The 25,277-nt window shown below is 39.9% G+C and overlaps 1 protein-coding gene across 1 annotated transcript in view; it reads right to left on the bottom strand.

The window, feature by feature from the left end:
• The window catches only part of CCDC175 (coiled-coil domain containing 175), a 79,826-nt gene that overhangs the window by 14,188 nt on the left and 40,361 nt on the right, over positions 1–25,277 (bottom strand). Inside the window, exons 9-17 of the mRNA XM_068963689.1 lie at positions 23,196–23,332; positions 20,695–20,805; positions 19,507–19,578; positions 18,344–18,479; positions 17,680–17,811; positions 12,350–12,488; positions 9,175–9,254; positions 3,512–3,664; positions 597–699 (exon numbers count right to left, since the gene is read on the bottom strand). Coding sequence (XP_068819790.1) covers positions 597–699; positions 3,512–3,664; positions 9,175–9,254; positions 12,350–12,488; positions 17,680–17,811; positions 18,344–18,479; positions 19,507–19,578; positions 20,695–20,805; positions 23,196–23,332 — 1,063 coding nt within the window. The remainder of the gene's footprint in view (positions 1–596; positions 700–3,511; positions 3,665–9,174; positions 9,255–12,349; positions 12,489–17,679; positions 17,812–18,343; positions 18,480–19,506; positions 19,579–20,694; positions 20,806–23,195; positions 23,333–25,277) is intronic.

Raw genomic sequence — 25,277 nt, 5'->3', positions numbered from 1 at the left:
ACCATACAGCTCCTTCCCTGGTGGCTCAGACAGTAAAGAATCTGCCTTGCAATGTAAGAGAGCCAGGTTTGATCTCTGAGTCAGGTAGATCCCTTGGTGAAGGGAATGGCAACCCACTCCAATATTCTTGCATGGAGAATTCCATGGATAGAGGAGCCTGGCAGGCTACAGTCCCTGGGGTCGCAAAGAGTCATACATGACTGAGCGACTAACACACTTTCACTATACAGCTATAAAAAAAGCAAACAAGGATGTATGCAGCAACATAGATGGATCTTTAAAAAGTCTTCTGAGTAAAAGGAGCCAGGTACAAAACAGTACATGTTCTATCCGCCCATTATACCCAGTCTTTAGGCACTGTCCTTCAGTGGTTTCTAGGAGCTGGAAGCAGACTGGGAAATCAACCATAAGGAGACATAAGGAATGCTTTTCAAAGACGAAAATGTTCTGTATCTTTCTGGTGGTATGTACACGTGTCAAAACTCATTGAACTTAAGATGGGTACATTTTATTATATCAAACCAGTAACACTGATTTCAACAAAACAGAACTTTATTTTTTTATATGTAAAAGGTCACTCATGACACATTACTTACTCTGAAGTTTTGTCAGCTGACAAGGCAGGTCACTTGAGGAGCACATGAGGTCTTTTTCTCCCCTTTCATATTGCTCTATGTTGTCCTTTAGGTATGCAATATACTGGAAATTAAAGGTGTATGGTTGCTTTAAGCTGTTGAATTATAGTAGGTTAATTATCTGTGTAGTCACTTAGCAAACATTTATTGATCCCTCCTCTGTGTGTCCTGTCATTCTACCTGCCAAGGTGACAGTGGTAAGCACAGCCCTTGCTAAGTTAACATTCTGGTGAGGGAAATAAAGGACCTTGTTTCCTAGTAAGCATTTCAACCAAATAAACATGATATTCTGAATTTGCCACACAAATGAACTAAAAGGTATGCTCCCTAAATGCACTGTGTCCACAGGAAAAAAATTTTCCTTTTGGCAAAATGTGTGTTCAGTATATGCTACAAGGCAGCAATGTTGCCTCACTGGAGGTATTCATAGGACCTCAGAGAGATGAATTATCAAGTCAGGAGACCCTATGGAATTGCTCACTCTAGTTGGATGTTTCATTGGGTTGGCTGGCAGTGACAGCAGTGGTTTGGATATCAGAGACATGGCTTTCTGTTCTAACTACCCAGTGCTCAGGAACTCTCAAGTCTGGGAACTCTGAAAATGTGGGCTTTGGGATATAAAGCAGGCACTGGCTCAGTTCCGAGAGAGAAATTGTCAAACACTAGAAACTACTGATAAAAATCTTAGAAGTGGTCCCAGTGCCCTAGGAGAAGACATGGACCTGCTCCATAGGACTGTTCATGAGGATGCGCCAGAGGGGCTCTGCTGCAGCCTTACCCTGCGTCAGTCTTTGCACAGCTTGCTGGCAGGTTTTATAGTAAATCTAAGTGAAAGCTGTCATAAGCCAAATCCAACTCATCATTCCTGCTCTCTTTGAACATGGATCATGTTTATAGACTTGTCTAGTTCAGGCGGCTTCCTGTAACTCTCCATTAGTCCCCTTTTCAGTCTTTTAGTCCCCTTTGGTCTCCACTTCTACTGTTTCTTCTTTCAAAACTATCTCTCTTCCGAACTCTGTTCACACCTCACTGTTCTCATTAACTATCCTCAAGGAATCTCACTATCTCCCACGTGTTAAATCTGCCTCTATGCTAACGGCACCAGGTCAGATTTTTTCCTGGAGCTCCTCACCTGGTGTGATTAAATGCTCATGCTCTGGGTGACTACGTATATGTGTCCTGGGTGGACTGTCACACTTAACAACCAAATTGTAATTATACATTTGTATACCTGTCTCCCCAGCCAGACTGTGAACTTTTTAAGGGTTTGGGACAGTGTCTTACCCATCTTTGTATTCACTGTTTCTTCCCTAGAACTTGGGACCCAGTGACGCTTAAAATGTTTGTTGAATGAAGGGATGAGATCATCAAAACAAAGAGTGATGAATGAATAAGATATAAGCATAGGGTCATCCAGGGCTTAGTAGAGGGATCTTGAGTCCAAAACAGAACTTTTAGAATCAATGTTTCACATAGTCATCCATTTGCTCACCCATTACCAAAATAGCAATGAAAATTCCAACTAAATCAATAAATACTCTACATCATCTTGATAGGAAGACAGTCTTGTGGAATGTTTCATAGGTGGATGAAATTCCTTACAAGGTTGTCTCAAGGCTGGAAGGATGAAGATGTTGGATGTGTGTGGGTTACTACCAGTGGCACCTGGGCTCTGTGGAGCACATCTGCCTTTTCAAAGTAGACTCATATCTCTTATGGCATTTAATTATGCTGAAAAACACATGATATTAGACAGATAATTGTTGCCATTTAGAGTCTTGGTGCTGCAGTCACACCACAGGGTTACTACTGAGGGACAGACTCAAATAAGTAAATCTTAAGCATTAATAAGCAAAACTTAATCTTTTGAGATTGAGACTTTCATTTTAGGGGTTGGATGAACAAATTCCTTTGCTATGAAAAGAACTACCATCAATTTGAAACAATCTAACTTTTAAAACGGGCACAAGACTGAACAGATACTTCACAAAGAGGGTCTCCAAGTGGCGAACAAATACAAATCATTTCCTGAATCATCAGGAAAATACAAATTAAAACCACAGTGGGTCACCTCTACACACCCTCCAGAATGATCAAATTGAAAACGGCTGAATTTTGCCTAGAATCAGGAATGACTATGCTCTCTTACACTACAGACAGGAGTGGCAGTTAGTGCCATGTCCTTGGGAGCCTGCCCCTGTGCACTAAGGTGGACCATATGACCCTCTATGGCTCTAGAATGCCGCTTGAGCTGTTTACCCAAAAGAAATATGCAACTACATTCATCAAAATACACGCAATAGACTTTTCATAGCAGTAGTCCAAATTAGAAACTCTCCAAACCCCCATCAAGAGCAGAGTGTATAAACTATAGTATAGTCATACAACGGAATACAATACATACAAAGAGTAAAATACAATACAGAACTGAGAATGAATGAACTGTAACTTCACTCAATAATAATAAGAAACCTGGGAAGCATAATTTTGGGCAAAAGAATATGTATTGTATCATTCCATACATATAGTGTTCAAAAACAGGCAGAACTCGTATATAGTGTTAAAAGTCAGTATAGCATATTGTGGGAGAGTATACTATATGATATATTATATTGTGGGAAGGTCAATGACAGGAAGCCCATAGAAGACGTAGAAGACAGTATCTGGATTCTGTCGATCGATGCTTTGTTTCTTGATCTAGGTGGTGGTTATTCAGTGTGTTCATTAAGCTGTGTATGATGTGGGCGCTTCTCTCCGTGTACTTTAAGTTTCACTTAGAAAGTTTCAAGAGTTATTCTCTCCTTTTCTCTCATAACTAGTACAGATATGGAAATCAACCATGACCACCGTACAAAGTAAAGTGCTCTTGAACTTACCTCTTTCAATCTTTTATTTTCCAGGATCAAAGCATCTGTTTTTAGGTCATAAAAATAGATTTCATTTTCTAAGCTTTTTAAAATTTCAAAATGAGCTTTGGTTTTATAGCTTTCATGCTCTCTTAACTGTTTCAACTCCTGCTTCACTTTCTTCTGCTCAAACATAAAAGCCACAATTACCTTATAGAGTTCAACTAGCAGGGCACCAGTGTATTAAGCTGCCTGTACCACATTCAGAGAAGGGTTCTAATTAGAGCTGACCCTTGAACAATGCGGGAGTGAAGGATACCAACCCCCGCCCAGTCAAAAATCTGGGTATAACTTTACAGTTGGTTCTCTACTACCAGTTTCACATCTCCTGACTGAAGCGACCACAGACCGTGTAGTGCATTCATTGAAAAAAAAAAATTCACAAATATACGGACACATGCAATTCAAACCTATATTGCTAAAGGGCCGACTGTAATTCCATGACCGTCAGCAGAGGCTATGAACATCTTCCCTTGAGGAACTTTCAACTCCAGAGCTAATGGACTCTGGGAAGCAAGTCTACGGATCCCAAGTTAAGAGCCAAAGTCAAACTATTGAGACAACTTCACAAAATAGAATATATCTTAATATATAGACAACTGCCTGGCAAAATGAGGAAGAAGGGAGTAGAATTTATTGAGGTTTTATCAGGGAGGATTTGATATTTGCTATTTCTCAAGAATATTACTTTATGGATTTTTCTGAATTCTCTAGTCAGTTTTAAATTATTATACTGTTATAAATCACATAATCTTTGTATATTGTATAATTGCCCCTAGCAGCATCCTATTAGGAAAATAGAATTATATATATAATATGTTGTTTTGTTGGTTGTTTAGTCACTAAGTGGTGTCTGACTTTTTTGCAATCCCATGGACTATAGCCCACCAGGCTCCTCTGTCCATGGAATTTCCCACACCATCTACTGGAGTAGGTTGCCATTTCCTTCTGCAGGGGATCTTCCCAACCCAGGGATTGAACCTGAATCTCCTGTGTCTCCTGCATTGGCAGGCAGATTCTTTACCGCTGAGCCAATGGAAAAGCTCATATATATAGTATACTTGTCATTTTCCCCTTCATATTTGTCTATTTCCATAACACATTAAAAGTTACTTTGATATCAGTGAATCTCAAAGAATACATTTTATGTTTAATCAACTGCACATACATATGTTTATCACTAACTATTGATTATAAAATGTTAAAAGGTAGTAAACATCCATTTACCTGCTCCTGTTTCATTCACTCTCCTAACCTACAACCTTTGCCCATTATCTTTGTCTTCATAGAAATTTACCAGAATAACAGATATGAAAAGAAGCTTACAAAGCATAATCCAATCTCTATTTTTTAAATAGGGCTTCCCAGGTGCTCAGTGACAAAGAATCTGCCTGCAATGCAGGAGGCACAGGAGATGTGGGTTCAATCCCTGGGTCAGGAAGATCCCCTGGAGAAGCGCATGGCAACCCACTCCAGTATTCTTTCTGGAGAATCTCCATGGACAGAGGAGCCTGTCGGGCTACAGTCTTTGGGTCACAAAACTGTCGGACACAACTATTGCAATTTAGCATGCATGGCACCTTTTAAGTAAGGAAAATGAACCCTCCCCAGTGAGTGGTTTTCCAGTGGTAACAGGTTACATGTTAATCGCTTCTAAAGCTGATCTCTCTCCCTCTACACACACACACACGTGTATATATGTATACATACATATATATTTGTATATACAAATGTCTCCAGCAGAGGTGTGGATAGGCTATGGTCTGCTTCACGGTCAGGGGCACTGAGTGTGGCAGTGTGGGCACAGGACCTTTTGAAGGATGTCGCCATTATCTTCACTACCACTGCCATTGTTTGGTTTCAGGTCAAACAACAGGGAGGGAACACAGTCCCGCCCATCAACAGAAAACTGAATTAAAGTTGTACTGAGCATGGCCCTACCCATCAGAATAAGACCCAGTTTCCCCCACAGTCAGTCTCTCCCATCAGGAAGCCTCTTATCCTTATCCTTCAGAGGACAGACAAAATGAAAACGACAATCTCAGAAAGCTAATCAAACTGATCACATGGACCACAGCCTTGTCTAACTCAATGAAACTATGAGTCATGCCATGTAGGGCCACCCAAGATGGGAGGGTCATGGTGGAGAGTACCGACAAAACATGGTCCACCGGAGAAGACAATGGCAAACCACTTCAGTATTCTTGCTCTGACAACTCCATGAACAGTATGAAAAGGCAAAAAGATATGACACTGAAAGATGAACTCCCCAGGTTGGTAGGTGCCCAATATGCTACTGTAAGCAAATGGAGAAATAACTCCAGAAAGAATGAAGAGATGGAGCCAAAGTGAAAATGCCCGGTTGTGGATGTGGCTGGTGATGGCAGTAAAGTCCAAAGTTGTAGAGTGCAATATTGCATAGGAGCCTGGAATGTCAGGTCCATGAATCAAGGGAAATTGGAAGTGGTAAAACAGGAGATGGCAAGAGTGGACATAGACATTTTAGGAATCAGTGAACTGGCTCACTGGAAAAGACCCTGATGCTGGGAAAGATTGAAGGCAAGAGGAGAAGGGGATGACAGAGGATGAGATGGTTGGATGGCATCACCAACTTGATGACATGAGTTTGAGATGGCTCCAAGAGTTCGTGATGGACAGGGAAGCCTGGCATGCTGCAGTCCAAGGGGTCGCAAAGAGACGGACATGACTGAGTGACTGAACTGAACAGAACTGAACTAAAATGGACTGGAATGGATGAATTTAATTCAGATGACCATTGTATCTAATACTGTGAGCAATAATCCCTTAGAAGAAATGGAGTAGCCATTATAGTCAACAAAAAAGTCTGAAATGCAGTACTTGGGTACATTCTCAAAAATGACAGAATGATCCCTGTTTCCAAGGCATACCATTCAATATCACAGTAATCCAAGTCTAGGCCCCAACCAGTAATGCTGAAGAAGCCAAAGCTGAACCATTTTTTGAAGACCTATAAGACCTTCTAGAATTAACAGCCAAAAAGGATGTCCTTTTCATCATAGGGGACTGGAATGCAAAAGTAGGAAGTCAAGAGATACCTGGAGTAACAGGCAAATTCGGCCTTGCAGTACAAAATGAAGAGGGCAAAGGCTAACAGAGTTTGGCCAAGAGAACACACTGGTCATAGCAAACACCCTCTTCCAACAACACAAGAGAAGACTCTACACATGGGCATCACCAAGTGGTCAATACTTAAATCAGGTTGATTATATTATTTGTAGCCAAAGATGGAGAAGCTCAATACAGTGAGCAAAAACAAGGTGGGGAGCTGACTGTGGCTCAGATCATGAACTCCTTATTGCCAAATTCAGACTTAAATTGAAGAAAGCAGGGAAAACCACTAGACAATTCAGGTGTGACCTAAATCAAATCCATTATGATTATACAGTGGTAATAACAAATTCGAGGGATTAGATCTGATAGAGTGACTGATGAACTATGGATGGAGGTTCATGACATTGTACAGGAGGCAGTGATCAAGACCATCCCCAAGAAAAAGAAATGCAAAAAGGCAAAATGGTTGTCTGAGGAGGCCTTACAAATAGCTGAGAAAAGAAGAAAAAATGAAAGGCAAAGGAGAAAAGGAAAGATATATCCATTTGAATGCAGAGTTCCAAAGAACAGCAAGGAGAGATAAGAAAGCCTTCCTCAGCAATCAACGCAAAAAAATAGAGGAAAACAATAGAATGGGAAAGACTAGAGATCTCTTCAAGAAAATTAGAGATACCAAGGGAACATTTCATGCAAAGATGGGCACAATAAAGGACAGAAATGATATGGACCTAACAGAAGCAGAAGATATAAAGAAGAGGTGGCAAGAATACACAGAAGAACTGTACAAAAAAGATCTTCACGACCCAGATGACCACGATGGTGTGATCACTCACCTGGAGCCAGACATCCTGGAATGGGAAGTCAAGTAGGCCTTAGGAAGTATCACTATGAACAAAGCTAGTGGAGGTGATGCAATTCCAGTTGAGCTATTTCAAATCCTTAAAGAGAATGCTGTGAAAGTGCTGTACTCAATATGCCAGCAAATTTGGAAAACTCAGCAGTGGCCGCAGGACTGGAAAAGGTCAGTGTTCATTCCAATCCCTAAGAAAGACAATGCCAAAGAATGTTCAAACTACTGCACAATTGAACTCATCTCACACACTAGCAAAGTAATGCTCAAAATTCTCCAAGCCAGGAACCATGAATTTCCAGATGTTCAGGCTGGATTTAGAAAAGGCAGCGGGACCAGAGATCAAATTGCTAACAACCATTGGATCATAGAAAAAGGAAGAGAGTTCCAGAAAAAGATCTACTTCTGCTCTATTGATTATGCTAAGCCTTTGTGTGGATCACAACAAACTGGAAAATTCTTAAAGAGATGGTAATATCAGACCACCTTACATGCCTCCTGAGAAATATGTACGCAGGTCAAGAAGTAGAAGTTAAAACTGGACATGGAACAAGGGGCTGGTTCCAAATTGGGAAAGGAGTACATCAAGGCTGTACATTGTCACCCTGCTTATTTAACTTATATGCAGAGTACATCATGTGATATACTGGGCTGGATGAAGCAAGCTGGAATCAAGATTGCTGAGAGAAATATCAATAACCTCAGATATGCAGAAGACAGCGCCCTTATGGCATAAAGCAAAGAAGAACTAAAGAGCCTCTTGATGAAAGTGAAAGAGGAGAGTGAAAAACTCAGCTTAAAGCTCAACATTCAAACACCTAAGATCATGGCATCCGGTTCTATCACTTCATAGCAAATAGATGGGGAAACAATGGAAATAGTGAGAGAGTTAATTTTGGGGGGCTCCAAAATCACTGCAGATGGTGAGTGCAACCATGAAATTAAAGGACATTTGCTCCTTGTAAGAAAAGTTAAGACCATATTAAAAAGCGGAGACATTACTTTGCCAACAAAGTTCCATCTGGTCAAAGCTATGGCTTTTCCAGTGGTCATGTATGGATGTGAGAGTTGGACTATAAAGAAAGTTGAGCGCTGAAGAATTGATTATTTTGAACTGCGGTGTTGGAGAAGACTCTTGAGAGTCCCTTGGACTGCAAGGAGATCAAAATAAGTCAATCCTAAAGGAAATCAGTCCTGAATATTCATTGGAAGGACTGATGCTGAAGCTGAAACTCTAATACTTTGGCCACATGATGTGAAGAACTGACTCATTTGAAAAGACCCTGATGCTGGGAAAGATTGAAGGCAGGAGGAGAAGGGGATGACAGAGGGTGAGATCATTCGTTGGCATCACCGACTCAATGGACGTGAGTTTGAGCAGGCTTCGGGAGTTGGTGATGGACAGGGAAGCCTGGTGTGCTGCAGTCCATGGGCTCACAAAGAGTCAGACTCCACTGAGCTACTGAACTGAACTGAACATATATATATATACACACATATATATACACACGTGTGTATCTATATACAAGTGTGTATGCTGCGACTAAAAATTTCAAAACATTGGTTTAATAGGGTAACTTTAAACAATGCGACTTTCTTGAAAACTCTAGTGGCGCTAGGTAAGTACTATTGTCTATATATACCAATATTCTAATGAAAGGAAAAAAGAATGAATATATTGATACTTTACCGTGTTGTTAATATATCTTATAAAATCTCTTGTAAGTTGGGAAATATTATTATTCAGTAAAGTTTGTTCATTTTTTTGTGCTATAAAGAAGGAGAGAAAAAATAACTACTCACAATGTTATTAAATAAAAGAAAATAAGACATATACCTGGTTTTAAAAGCCAAATACAATTTTAAAGCTTATGATCAAAATCAGGAGTCAGGTGCTCTCCAATGCTGCTTCCACCCCTGTGTTTGACTCTTCAGAATCAACCATTTTTAACTCATTTTTACTTTTTCCTCTTCCTTTAAAACTTTCTTTCTGAAAAACCTTTTCTTTATAAAAATTTTTTCCTTTTCTTTCTTAAATTTTTTCCTACTTACTTCCTGAGATAGTAAAGGAGGACATAAACACTTACTCCTATCGTCACATTTCCTGTGAACACTCACAGCCTCCATGTTTGCTTCCTCTAACCTCCTCACTAATTACAGATTTTGTTTAAATGAATTCCAACTGTTCGGATCATTATGATAATGCAAAGTTTATTCACTGATGAGACAAATGGTACAGTATGACTATGTTTCTTTTCTTGTATAGTTTTTGTTTGTTTGTTTTTCCTGGAGTTAAAAATTACCTCACTTTAAAAAAAAATGCTTAGTTTTCCATGTATATATCATTGATTCACACCAAAATCTATAATAGAATTGTAAAATCTTTCTGAAAATTACTTCCCATGTGGTCAGACACGTCAGGTAGTGCATCAGCTCCATTCTTCTGCCCTCCCCCACTGTCTTCTGTGCGTTTTTTAGTCCTACTGCAAAGCTGACCTCCTGAGACTTCCCCTTGCATCTCTCTCATGTTAGACCTCCTGCATTTTGAAACTCATACCCTCTTCTTTCTCTTATTTCTTCTATTTGTTGAATCAAATTTTGTGTAGCTTCCTGAGACACAGTAGATGAGGTCTTAGATATCTAAATATATCTCTATTTTACATCTCTAGTTGACTGATAGTTCAGATGGGTATCCAACATAGGAAATTTTTTTCTCTCAAAATTCTGAAGGCAATGTCTTCTAAATTCTACTGTTATATTGATGCTAAGAAGTCTGAAACCATTCTGGTACCTAATCTTTTGTGTAAAATCTTCTTTTTCTTTCTAGAAGCCTTTACAATCTTTTTTTTTTTCCCTCCTGAAATCCAGTGATGTGGCTTAGTTAGTGTCTTTTCTTTCATATATTGTATTGGGAATCTGGTAGGCCCTTTCAAATAGGAAATTCATATTGTCCAATTCTGAGAAATATTTTTGTAATATTTTATTGATAACTTTATACTTTCCATTTTTCTCTGTCTTTCCTGTTAGATATTTGACATCTCAGAATAGTTTTATAATTTCCTTACCCTTTATCCTGTAATCTCCTTGTTTTCTCTTTATATTTTTGGAGAAATCTTCTTAACTTTTTTATAATCCTCATCGAATTCTAAAATTTTAGTTGTTACATTTTTTATTTCTACTAACTCTTTCATGTTCTCTGTTCTTTTAAGCATCTTGTTTTTTCATAAACACAATATCTTATTTTATTTCTCTAAGAATATACCTTTAAGATATATTCTCTATAATAGAAAGAATATACATTCTCTGCAATAAATGGAGAATATATATGCATTATATATAATAATATACAGAGAATATGTACTCCCTGAGAATCCATATTATGTTCTTTGTGTTGTCCATGTTTCTAGCATATTCTCTTTTTCTGTCTGCTTTAGTTTCCGTCATTTATGTTGGAGTTTTTTCCTGAGATGTCTGGTGATTTTTGACTATCTAATCCTATTTATGAGTAAGGGACTAAAAGGTTTAGTTCCTACAATCTGAAGCACATTGCTCTTATGTCCCCTTTCCTTCTTTTCTCCTGCCTTCCCTTCTACTTTCTTCAGTGTTTTACCCCTTTGTTTTGACTTAAGAGAATCATTCCTTGCAGTATACTGCAATATATTGCTTACTTTTATACTCATAGTGTTTCTTATATCCCCTACCCAGTGCAAGAAGGGATGGAGGAAAGTTGGAGAAGTAGATATCTGGCAACAGAATATATACACATTGTATGTCTTGCTAAAAGTGGTAAAAGATGAAGAAAACTTAACTGGGTTAACCAAATGAAAACCTGGCAAAAGTGGAAGCCACCTGAGGACTGGGAACCAGACCAATTACCTAGGCATTTATTCTTATTCTTATATTCTTAAAAATCCACCCTCTTTGACAATTATCACTATTCGCTTTGACTATCTGTTTCACATTTCAGCATATGGGCTTCCATGTGACTGCCCTGTTTTGACACACTGTGTTAATTGCTATCCCCATAGTCATCTTTGCTAGCTGGTCAGACCCACCAGAGTGCACATTTTTTACTCCCATTCCAGTACTTTCTGTAATTTTGGTCCTGGCCTCCTGATTCCAACAGCATTTCTGCTATCATCTAGAAGATAGAAATGCTGGAAGTTGTCCTGCTTAAGAACCTAAATTCTTGGATAATGACCCTTCACTCCCCAGATTCAAGACAAGAGTCACACCTCTAGGATGGTTCCAGATCTGAACTTTTGGGTTCAGCTTTAGATGACCACAACTTTTTGGGGAGAATAATTGTTTTTTATATTAAACACACACATGGTTGTGCCATGCACTAAAACACAAAACATGTGTTCAGACACATTTCATATCCTGTTTGAAGCCCCCAAATCTGAGACAAGTTCTTATCTATCTCTGCCTTAGGGTTAGATTAGCAAAAAACAAATCTAAGGAGTACCACTCGATAAATGGTTAAAGTCACAGCTAGAAAAGATACAATTTGTAAACTTATGTTAAGAAACATAAAAAATTTTCCACATGGTAGAAGGTAAAGAAATTGGTTCTACCTTTACCAAGGACAGACAGAAACTATATAATATAGTTGTTACTAACTCTTAGTTTTAAATAGTCTTTAAAAGAGAAGAAAAATTTAACAAGAGTTAACAGTAAGATTGTGGTGTGGAGAAGAGGAAACTAGAAGAGGCAAAAACTAGAGAATGGAGAATTAAAGATAATGGAAAAAGCTTGAGAGAATTTCACTACTGGCTTGTGATGAATGGCCCACCTTGTGTTAGCAGACAACAGTAAAATCCGTACCTGGGCTTGAAGTCAATTACTAAGTACTTCATATCTACCTGTAACAGTTTCAATGAGATTGTGAAATTTTCTGTTTTTGTCTATGAATTCCTCTTCTGCCACATGAAGCTGTGGAAGACACTCGTCTAACTCAACTTCCTTTTCTTTGCTAATTTGCGCTTCTTCAGCGAATCTTTGCTTGAAAGACAGAAAGCTGATTGTGAGGTATGATTATGGAGAATTCACACAATATTCTAGAGTAGAAGGTAAGTTCATTGATGTGGAAACTTCTGTCTTGGACACTTCTTATCCTAAGTTGCATAGAAAGATATCTGGCACACACTAGATATTTAATAAATATTTGTTGGCTGACTCACTGACTCTCTGGCAATCTATCATGTTAGGAGATAAATTTGCTGGGCTCTCCAAAGATCCTTTCAGTTCTATAGCTTGACTGCTATGGTTCTATTGCTGTTACCTTATATGTGCCCTAAAACATATTTGAGAAACTTTCTTTTGATTGATCATACATTATGAAACCTGGAGGAGGGCATGGCAACCCACTCCAGTATTCTTGCCTGGAGAATCCCATGGACTGAGAAGCCTGGGGTGCTACAATCCACGGGGTCGCAAAGAGTCAGACACAACTGAGTGACTAAGCACAGGCACAGTAAAACAAAATATACGCCAGCTCTAAGAAATGTGGATGTAAGTAAGAAATGGGGAGGGGGCAGAAATAAATGGATATACTTCAATAAATGGGTTAAAAGTGCCCAAAGCAAAACATGAACATGCCTGCTTACTTATTCAAGCTCAGGTCTTATTTAGTTTCAAATGGAATATAGTTGAGTCTCTCCTAGAAAGTCAGGGTGGACTTAAACTAATGACTAAGGCAAAAACAGCCAACTGACATGTACTATCCACTCTCCTGTCCTGTCAGGACCCCTGAGTTTTAGCTGAGCAGATGGCTGCCAATGAGAGTGATTTCTCAGCCTTCCTACCAGGTGGGTGTGACCAATGAGTCTGTGAGCAGAAGTGGGGTATGCCATTTCTGGGTCCTGCCCCTAAAACAGGAAGAAGTATATGCCTCTTGGGTCCTTCCTCTTTCCCCTTGCTGGAAGAGGATGAGAATGGAAGCTGACGCTTGGACCTGCAGATGTTAGCCTCATGCTGAGGATGGCAGAGCTGCCTTTCCAGCCCTCAACCCCCTCCCTTCAGCCTGTACCAGGGAAGAGAAATAAAAATCTCTCTTCTGTAATGACCATGTTAGGGGCTCCTTAACTAGATACTAAGACTCTTAAGATTTAAACAGGCCACACCTGATCCAGTTTACTTTTATTTTTTATTTTTATCTAAGCTGAACACACATATAATTTAAAAGAAACCTAAATGCCAGCAACATCAGGCCTGTCTCCCCAACAGGAGGTGCCCTTTCAACACAGCCAACGTGAGGCTAATGTCCATTGACCCCACCAAGGTGATAGCCTAAGAGAAAGAGTCCCACAGGGGTGGATGTGAAGTCCTCCCTGGCTTAGAAGCCTCATGTTCAAATTGGAGCCAACATCTCTTGGGCACACCTTCCAGGTCCATACCAGGGACATGCCCTTTTAAAAGAGGCACCAAATCCAGGAAAACCCAGTGCTCTGGTTTCCCATTAGTTATTCTCATGGTCAAGATGCAGCACGCCAATAAAGTGTTGTTCTGCACAAGCAATGTTGTCTGATACCACTGAGAATCCCTCTTTATCAGGTTACCAGGGGAAGGAGCCAGAAAGTTAAGCCAAAATCAATTTACCAATAAGAGACAGAGGATTGTTAACCCTTCGGTGCACATCTTGCTTATGTTCACTGTATTTTGGCCTCTTTTTGATAGAGCACCTTGCTTGCCCTAAGTACAATAATACAGTGATTTAATGGCCTGATAGGTCCCCTTCCATATTGTCATTAGAATCCTTATGAATAACACAGAAAGACAATAACAACATAAAACACCATAATATAAAATTATTACAATGTAGAATCAGGAGTAAATTTCTCCAGACTGCACTGTTCAGAAACTCAATCATGTATTACCTATACTATGCTCTCTAAAAAAAAGAATGGCCTAACAATGGCTGCCTTCCTCACATAAGGAAGTATGTGCATACTTTAATTCATTCCCATGCCTGCACAAGGGTTAGGCTGCCAGCACCACCCTAACAAGAAACCATGCTCTTGTTTTATGCTTGGAGAGAGGACTGGGTACCAGGTGCTGCTGCCGCTCAGGCAAGGGGGTGTTTGCCTGCTGGCTCGGCTTCTTGGAGGTGGGCAGCTTCTTCAGATCATTCAAATCCTCCCTCAGCCTCCCTGTGTCCTGAGCCACGTGCATATGTAGCCCAGTGATGAAAGGCTCACTATGAAACCTACTGATTTCACGTTCCTTCCCTGTGAATTTGGGCTCTGTCCATCCAGAGGTCTTACTACCGGTGAGAATGACCCCACCAAGGGTACAATAATACTCCTATAAACCAAAATCTGAGGTTGCTACTGCTGCAGCTGCTAAGTCGCTTCAGTCGTGTCCGATTCTGTGCGACCCCATAGATGGCAACCCAACAGGCTCCCCCGTCCCTGGGATTCTCCAGGCAAAAGAGTACTAGAGTGGGGTGCCATTGCCTTCTCTGAAATCTGAGGTTACTGCCTCTCAATTTTGGGCTCCCCACGCCAATTGAACTAAAGTCAGAATGGGATTCCAATGTGCCTGGGGTTATTGATGATGATTTTCAAGAGGAAAAGCGATTTATAATAGTAGAACCCAGGCTGCCATCTGTCCATGTCTTTGTGTAAATGAGGCACAGGTGGCCACAGCCCTGCAGGGGGCACATAGCCTGGCAAACAGACTATCTGCAGAAATTTTCTAATCTGCAGTCTTACACTTCTAATTTACTTATTTTGCCTTATTTCATTCTGTAAGCTTGAATGCAATGTTAAATGGTGTCCTCGTCTTACTCCTGACTGTCCTCATTGGTTTATCATTAAGTGTGATGGGTAAACTCTGTCATCTCTGTTTCAAAAATCATCTGAGATGATGACTACCTCTGACCACCCCTCAGTTACCATTCTAAGTCAAACTACTTGGCATATTGATCTCACTTCCTAATTGGTCTTCCTGTATCCACCACTGCTTTCCTCAATTCTGTTGAATATAGCAACTAGAGTGATCTTATTTAAGGGAAAGCCATATTATTTCAGAATAAATAATCTTCACTCAGAACCTTCCAATGGCTTCCCAGCCCATGCAGAGCAAAAGACAATGTATTCACGAGGACCTATAATGAGGGGCAGGCCTGGAGTTGCCCCTTTTAGATCTCCCCTCAAGGAAGAATCCACTGGCCTGTGACAAGGAAAGTGGCTAGCTGAGAGCCTCCAGGGTGGTTGGCTCCTTCAGAGTGACCTTGGCTATCTAGCCAAGACCATGCTCTTCAGTGGCCTCCAACTAATTGTGTGAGCAAGGAGATGGAACAAGGGTGAGGCCATTTCTGCCCAAGGCGGGCCTCTTCCTATGGACAATCCTGGCTTTGGAGCTCCCTAGAGAGTTTGCAGCCTACATAGTGGCCCCTAGTCCTTTCATAGGCATCACACCCTAATAAACCTTTGAACTCCTAACTCCATGTCAGCATCTGCTTCTGGAAGATGAGTCCCCGCCCAGCTGGCACTCTCCCCTATTCTGCTGCAGCCACGCGGCCTCCCTGTCATTCCTCAAATAGAAAGTCTTGTCTCAGAACCTTCAGGCTCAGCACGTCCTCTGCCTGGAGCCACCTTCTCCAGATGTCTGCACATCACACTTCCTCATATCCTTCAGGGCTTCTCTGACTCCCTGTTTAAAAGGGCACATAGACTGCATTATATACACTCACCCCAGTGTACTTCCCTATTTTTATTTTCTCTATAGCATTTATTGCCATTGAAAATATCACATGTCCTATTGTTTATTTTCAGTCACCCCCCACCCCAGTGGAATGTCTCATAAGGACAAAGCTCTTTATCTGTTTCCCACCCCTCTCTTTTACAAATTTCTATTTTTCAAGATTTAGAAGGATACTGAGCACCTTGACATGCTACAACCAATGGAGAAATGCCCTCCACCTTGCAGCTTCTTCCTTCTGTCCCTTCTAATTTTGTACACATTTGTGCAACGCTTTTTTTCCCTTGTTTGTTCCCTGAGCTGTGCCAGTTTCCATTTCCCCTCTTGCTATTTCTGGCCATCCCCTTCTGACGTCTCTTCCCTGAGTTCCTGTATTTCCATACTGCTAATCTTCCTTGGCACCTCTATGAACTTTTTTCTGAATTCACAGATGAATGTTGAATCATCATCGTTTTCAACTGTTCCAGAATGATTTTATGAAAGTTTCATTCCCCCTTCACCTGTTTTTCTCATAGTATATTTGTGCAGAAGATTTATCTGCTTCTAGAATTGACTTTTTCTGGGACCAGTTATCTACAGAGGGTTTCTACAGGACGTGGCAGAGTGTGTGTGGCCGTGGTGGAGGGCGGAGAGTGGGCTTGGATCAGGGGGAGATCTAAACTTTGAAATGTAAGGACTGCCTGTTCCCTTGCTACTGCAAGGGACTGCTGCCTTCAAATAAAGCTCCTCTTTGGGGTAGCCAGGCCTTTTTCCCTCTCTTCAAACTGAATTAAATTCAGGAAGTCTTCTATTACCATCTCTTTACTTCTCAGCTACTTTATTAATGGTGGTCTCCAAGAAACATGCCCTTGCCTGTCAAGGTAACACCAGCACCTTGAAAAGCTTTTTGTTTTCTGTTGTGTTTCTACTCTCTGCCCTGTGAGTCTTCCTCTCCAGCATCCATGTTCTAGTCTATCCAAGGGCAGCCCCTGGCAGTTTCCAGGTCAATACCATGCCCCCTCTTTAAGGAGAACCTCTGAGATTGCCCTTCTTGGTCTCCCTCACCCTTCATTCCTCTTCCCCACTATCTCCTCTTTCAGCTCTGCATGATTTTCTCCAACACTCCACCTTACCTCCATGGATTTTTGCCAGCACTTCTACATAACTTGGAGTGTGAGATTTTTTTTTTTTTAACTAAAAAAATTTTTCTTGTTGCTCTATTTCTTTTTTAGGAAAAGAAGAAATATTCAGAATTTAATTGTAGTCTTGTTCAAACTAGAAGATTTACTTTACATTTAACTGAATGGTTGGGGAGATACCTTGGAGAAGGGAAAGGCTACCCAATCCAGTATTCTGGCCTGGAGAATTCCATGGACTGCATAGTCCATAGGGCTGCAAAGAGTCGGGCACGACTGAGTGACTTTCACTTTCACTAACTGAATGGCATGAAATATACCCTCCCCTTCATACAGCCACATAAAATTGTTCTTAGATATAAAATAAAACTTACTTCAAACTTGCTTAATTCTTGAATTAACTTTTGTTCTTTGATAACAAATGCATCTTCCTCTTGTTTTAATTCTAATGTAAGTTGTTCAATCTGTGCCAAAAATTCTTTGATATCGTTTTCTCTAATACTGGTCTAATTAGGGGAAAAATGAGAATTTATCAAATGTCTTGTAGCAGTCAGTATTAATATTTTCAAATCGTCAGATAAATTAATACCTTTCTGCATGACATTTGGCTAATTTGTCTCAGTAACTACTGGAGAGGGAGGGATGTTTTTTCCCTTCAGAGATTAATTTCATCACCAAACAACATGTGTAAATGACATTAGAAAATTAGGCATGGAACTAGTAGGGGCTGGAGGGTAGGCAGAGGATAAATATAGGAGCTAAATAAATGATGTTTAGTCCCTTTATTTTTAGAGATAGTTTCCCTAAACACTGTCCTCAAGTTTTAGTTACATACTTCAAAATCATATTCTGGAGAGAATTGCTACTTTGCTAAATTCCTACAGTTAATACATAGCAAATGGATACATTTCTTAAGAAAGTTACATAATTTACTCTAGACATGAAATCAGTGATAAGGTAAAGTGTAATGAAATACTGAAGAATTACTGATATGCAATCAATATAGGGAGCGAACACAAGCTCTTTGGGTTCCTTTACCTCTTCCATTAATTCACTGCGCCTATTTTCAGCTTCTTGAATTTTATCTATAAGTTCTTTTATTTCATTTCTTATATTTTTGACCCAACGTGCATGTTTTTTTCGCAAACAAGCTATTTTCCACTGAGTTATAATACTGGAGATGAGAACAAAAAGAATTATCGTCAAATTGACATCACAGTTCGTTGAAAAGATGAAAAATTCAAAACAAAAGAAATCATACAAAATTATCTGTGCTATTGATGATGCAGACTAGGCACATTAGCTGAAAAAATAAGACAAAACATTAACTGCCCAAATGGCATCTCTGCAAGCTGCTTCACATGAAGTTGTGTCAGCGCATCCAGCAGAACGGTGGACAAACCACACTTGATAGCTCACCTCCTCTAGAAAAGGATAGAAATGGGGAAGGCTCAGGGCTTGGTGGAAAAAGAGGAGTCCCAGACAGAAATGGTAAAGGAATTACCTAAATTACTCAAAGTGTTAGTAAGAAGTCTCAAGCTTCTGAATTCTCAAATTCTTCTCTCCACCACAACATAGAAAAGATAACTAGAGAAGAGTAAAAATGTGCAACTAGAGTCTTATAAATAGTATAGCAACAATGACAACAACAGTAAAATATACCTAAGTTTCTGCGGGTGTTTTCTAGGTGCTGGGCACTGGGCTATACACTTCACATAGATCATCTCATTTATCATTCATGCAATCTTACAAGGTGGGTATTACTATCATTCCTCACTTTATAGGGATGGGAGCAGAGAGATATTAAATAACTCAGCCCTGGTCATAGAGCTAACAAGAGGCAAAGTAGTCCATCTGCTGAGACTGTGTGCTTAACCACTCTCCTCTGTCCCTTCACATCACCTTCCTTACTGGTCCACGTAGGCACCGGGCTGAGCAAGACTCATTGTCACAAATCTTGACGATTATACTCTGGTGACTTCACATGACTGGAATGAAAAACTTTGTTTCTGTTCAATGAACAAAATATCAAACTAACAAATACATCTAGAGCCAAGAGAACTCACACAATTTAATTTTGTGGGAAATAACTTCCATGGACTCTAGGAACCAACAAGCACTCTTATTTTTTCCAACTTTGGGGCACTATTAATTAAGATAACATACAGTACTTATGATATAAATAAGTTTTTTTTTTTTACCATCTCTGAGTTTCTCTTTCCATGTTCTCATTCAAGATTTTTATTTGTTTCCGATATACTTCCTTTGTTGCTCTAAAAATAAGAAAAACATATTGGATTTTGCATTTATTGGAGCTGTTAAATGTATAACAGACTTAATGTATAATTCTTCACAATAATGCAAACTTATTGTGGTAGCACAATAAGGCTACCATCTAATTGGGAGACAAAACAAACCAGCACAACTGAAGATTTTAGTGCCAGACTAATGGAAAAACAATTACAACCTTTTGGCCAATGCAAACTGATTTTGCAAGTTTTGAAGCCAAGAATGAGGAAGAACAGATTTTGGTGAGGCAGTCGAGGACAGGTTATTAAAGAATAATATTTAATAGAGGGAGGAACATGGAGGTGATATCTCACCAAGGAAAAGACATCATCATTTGCAAACACACAGAGGAAAGGAGCAGCTAGTCAGGATGCTTGGGACTAAGACAAATATTGCATACAGAGGACATGAAGGGAAATAACCCTATGACATAGAAAGGGTTTAGGTCGACAAATTGTTGAGGAATTTTGGACTGAGTTCTGATTTGCTGCAATGTATAATTTAGACATTATACATGGGTATAGGGGCCTTCCCTCGTAGCTCAGATGGTAAAGAACCTGCCTGCAATGCAGAGACTCAGGTTCAATCCCTGGGTTGGGGAAGATCCCCTGGAGAAGGAAATGGCAACCCACTCCAATATTCTTGACTGGGAAATCCCATGGACAGAGGAGCCTGGTGGGCTACAGTCCATAGGATCTCAAAAGGGTCAGACATGACTGAGCTACTGTAAATTTCACTTTCTCCCACAACTTAGAAAGCCTATAGATTCTGGAATTAGGGATAAGTAGTAATTAAGAACGGAAGATGTGCTTGTGGATTTGGGGTAGAGGGGAATGTGGAGACTCTAACGTAGGTATTAGAAGCAGCTTATGTAGAACTCAGCACCTGTCTATCCTTTCATTGAAAGATTCAATGATAATGACCTTTCTGGACTGTAAAATAGAGATAACCAATTATGAACCTCCTTTTCTATAGCATATTCCAAATTTTATAGGTTTGTTACCATTTATTAAGAAATAAATGCAGAAGAATGAAGAGTAAAATGTTCAAAGACAATAAATATACTGATGGAGCTCGCTGAGAGTAATAAATAAACATACCGATGAAGCTCGCCGAGAGTAATAAGTCCTTCTTCCATATTTTTGATGTCTACTTTTCTTTTTGATAGGAAGTTTTCTTTCTGAGCTATAAATGCCAGTTGTTTTTTATTTCTACCATGAAAAAATAGTTATCATAAGTTGAACGTTGAAATCATTTTTAACTCCTTAGCATAAGAAAATATGCAATAAAAAACAAGGATTCAAAAAGTAGTTTGAAAATTTCAGTTCAGGAACTATTTACCAGATAAATTAGTAAAAAAATAGAAACAAAGTTTTTTCCTATTAGTGGCTAACTCTAAATTTATGAAAATCTTCAAGCCATGAAAAGAATATTAATTGTAAAAGGAACCATAAAACCATGAGAATGGTTCAATAGCACTTTGCCTTGCTGAGTGAGTGTGTCTCTTTTAATGAATTTATCAATTCTGGTATTTTATTTTGGAAAATGTGAAGGAATCAATCAGGCTAACTTTAGATAATGGTCTACCTCTTCCTAGCAGCGCGATCTTGAAAAGAGACTTCACCTATGGATGAGCCTCAGTTTTGCCATCCATAAAATGGGGACCATAATAGCTATCTCACTGGTTATAAGAATTTAAGTGAAATGTAAAGTGCTGAAGCCAGTGAGCAGCACCCATGAGAAATTCTATGAAAAGTGATGATTTTTTGTCCCTAACTTACAGAGTGAGTAATGGAAAGTTTATGATTTTGTTCAAATTTCCAGACATTGAAAGGAGGCACATGCCTGCAACAGGAGGTACTTTATCTAAGCATCTCATCTTCTTCAAAACGTCTATGGACTGAATTGTGTTCTCCTGCAAATTCATACGTTGAAGCCCTAGCCCCCAGTGAAATGGTATTTGAAGACCTTTGGGAAGAGATTAGATCTATATGAGGTCATGAGGGTAAAGTCCTCATGGTGAGATTAGTGCCCTCGTAAGCAGAGATACCAGACAGCTCTGTCTCTCTATCTCCCTTCTGTGAGAAGATGGTTGACCATCTTCTTTATGCAAGTTAGGAAGAGAGTTCTCACCAGAATCTGGCCATGCTGGCACCCAGATGTCAGATGTCCAGTCTCCAGAACTATGAGAAATAAATTTCTGTCATTTAAATCTCTCTGTCTATGGTAATTTGTTATGGCAGCCCAAGCTGAAGAGGACAAATACCAATAACAGTAGTAAATGTTTCAGGACTACAATTATTTGTCACCAGAACATTTTATGATTCAAACTGATAACTTCGTATGGATCTAAGGAAGTTATTGTCTGAAGAATACTAACTGTATCATTCTTAGTAGGCTATTCAACTGGATGAGAAATGATGATTGTAGTAACTCTGTATTGTAAATGCTACAACAATGACCATAAATTCAGCTTCACATAAGTGGGTCTGTACACCATAATTACACTTCCATGTGACTTAATTTTAAGTGTGCTGCTGCCGCTAAGTTGCTTGAGTCGTGTCTGACTCTTTGCGACCCCATAGACGGCAGCCCACCAGGCTCCGCTGTCCCTGGGATTCACCAGGCAAGAACACTGGAGTGGGTTGCGTTTCCTTCTCCAGTGCATGAAAGTGAAAAGTGAAAGTGAAGTCTCTCGGTCATTTCCGACTCTTCGAGACCCCATGGACTGCAGCCTACCAGGCTCCTCCGTCCATGGGATTCTCCAGGCAAGAGTACTGGAGTGGGTTGCCATTGCCTTCTCCGGATTATTACTTATATAATTCATTAGGAAAACACTGGTGAATGCCCATTACCTGCTAAGCAATGGACAAGATCCTGAGGATACAGTGCTAAGATGGAGCAACTGCGCTGATCTGTCATAGCTCAGTGGGACAAAGTGATGTGTACGCAGGTGATAACAATGCAATGACTAATGAAAAGGAGTGACCTCAGAGGGATGTTTCATAGGGATCATTCTGGTGAGAAGGAGATAGATAAGTTAGGGGTGGTAAAACAGAAAGTGGGAAGAACTTCTGAGAGGTAAGCCAAAGCAAAGAGGCTAAAAGTGGGTGAAAACAGTGGAGCTGGATAGGAGGACAGGATATATTTGAGAAATATTTGGGAGGTAGAACTGACAAACATTGGTGCTTCCTGGTAAAATACAGGAGTTTCCTTGAATAATTTACCAGTCTCTGGGTTAGGGGATTATGTCAATGACCAGACCTTTTTCTGAGATAGGAAATTTAAGTGCAGAGCCAGTTTCTGATGACAGTAGATCTCAGTTTCTCTAGGCCATCTTATGGAGTAAAAACACGGTTATTCTTTCAAGAATCTGATGTAGAAGTAAAAATAATAGGCCTGCTGTTCATGTATTTGATCTGACCCATATGAGGAAAGCATTATTCAGTATGTATAGAGGCAAATTAGGGGCATATTTATGACTGGATAAAGAATATTTCACTGTTGTCAATAGATTTTAAAAGTAGGATAAGCTTAAATGGAGATGCAACCCATAACTATAGTATGTCGAGTCATGTATAGCTCATGGATAGAAACATACTCAGAATAAATTTTCCGTTTCTGCATGAAAACTTTATCCTCTTCATTTAAGACAATCTTATATTGTCTGGAAACTGTTTGCAATTTCTCTCGTAGAGCTTTGTTCTCTAAACGACATTTGTGTAACTTTTCAGTCATCTAGGGAAAAAAAGGAATTGAAGTAGAGGATTTGTGTCATGGTTTCTTTGATGGGCAACTCACTAGAGCACTGAGCATATGACTTAACACTCATATAAGACTATGCTTTAAATGTTGAGTGATTTAATTCTACATCAGATATTAATTGTACACTTGGGGCCTCAAATATGACAAATGTGTAGAAAGGTAATGAACACTGATGAGAAGCCATAAAGTAATAATTCATATTGAAAAAAGAATTAATAAAGTAGGATCATTCAGCAAGATATGTATGTCCTTTTCCCAGAAGATAAACTATACCAGGGGGAAAAAAATAACATCAGTAGGAAATCTTGCTCAAAACCTCTTTGATTAGATATTATGCTTACCCTTTCTTAAATATTTCTATTCAAGGACAAAAGACAGTAAACATTAGTTTTCTGAATGAGGTAAGAACCTGGTGCTTGGATGTCTCTACTGAATGGCTTCAAATGAGGTAAAAAATTTAGGAAGGAATGGTGGGCTAAGGATCGCTGAAATAGCAGGATGAAAAGGGATCTTAAACGTGTTGCAGAATAAGATAATGAGGTTCAGTTCAGTGCAGTTCAGTCAATCAGTCGTGTCCGACTCTTTGCGACCCCATGAATCGCAGCACGCCAGGCCTCCCTGTCCATCACCATCTCCCAGAGTTCACTCAGACGCACGTCCATCGAGTCAGTGATGCCATCCAGCCATCTCATCCTCTGTCGTCCCCTTCTCCTCCTGTCCCCAATCCCTCCCAGCATCAGAGTCTTTTTCAATGAGTCACCCCTTCGCATGAGGTGGCAAACGTACTGAAGTTTCAGCTTTAGCATCATTCCTTCCAAAGAAATCCCAGGGTTGATCTCCTTCAGAATGGACTAGTTGCATCTCCTTGCAGTCCAAGGGACTCTCAAGAGTCTTCTCCAACACCAGAGTTCGAAAGCATCAATTCTTCGGCGCTCAGCCTTCTTCACAGTCCAACTCTCACATCCATACATGACCACTGGAAAAACCATAGCCTTGACTAGACGGACCTTAGTCGGCAAAGTAATGTCTCTGCTTTTGAATGTGCTATCTAGGTTGGTCATAACTTTTCTTCCAAGGAGTAAGCTTCTTTTAATTTCATGGCTGTAGTCACCATCTGCAGTGATTTTGGAGCCCAAAAAATAAAGTCTGACAGTTTCCACTGTTTCCCCATCTATTTCCCATGAAGTGATGGGACCAGATGCCATGATCTTCGTTTTCTGAATGTTGAGCTTTAAGCCAACTTTTTCACTCTCCTCTTTCACTTTCATCAAGAGGCTTTTGAGTTCCTCTTCATTTTCTGCCATAAGGGTGGTGTCATCTGCATATCTGAGGTTATTGATATTTCTCCCGGCAATCTTGATTCCAGCTTGTGTTTCTTCCAGTCCAGCATTTCTCATGGTGTACTCTGCATAGAAGTTGAATAAGCAGGGTGACAATATACAGCCTTGACGTACTCCTTTTCCTAATTGGAACCAGTCTGTTGTTCCATGTCCAGTTCTAACTGTTGCTTCCTGACCTGCATACAGATTTCTCAAGAGGCAGGTCAGGTGGTCTGGTATTCCCATCTCTTTCAGAATTTTCCACAATTTATTGTGATCCACACAGTCAAAGGCTTTGGCATAGTCATGAGGTTAGTAGGCCTAATTCTTTAAAAAAGCAAAAGTCCAGACTGGTAAACCTAGCACTGAAAACTTTCATTCTGATATTGGTGGTTGTAGTTTAGTCACTAAGCCATGCCCACCTTTTGTGACCTCATGGCCTGCAGGCCACCAGGCTCCTCTGTCCATTGGACTTCCCAGGCAAGAATACTGGAGTGGATTACTATTTCCTTCTCCAGGGGATCTTCCTGACCCAGGGATTGAATCCACATCTCCTGCACTGCAGGTGGTCTCCAGCACTCAGGCAGATTCTTTATGAC

Source organism: Capricornis sumatraensis, chromosome 2 (genome assembly GCF_032405125.1).
Source record: "Capricornis sumatraensis isolate serow.1 chromosome 2, serow.2, whole genome shotgun sequence".
Classification (NCBI taxonomy): domain Eukaryota; kingdom Metazoa; phylum Chordata; class Mammalia; order Artiodactyla; family Bovidae; genus Capricornis; species Capricornis sumatraensis.
Note: the sequence above shows the minus strand (reverse complement) of the source record. Positions and strands in the feature narration are given on the sequence as shown.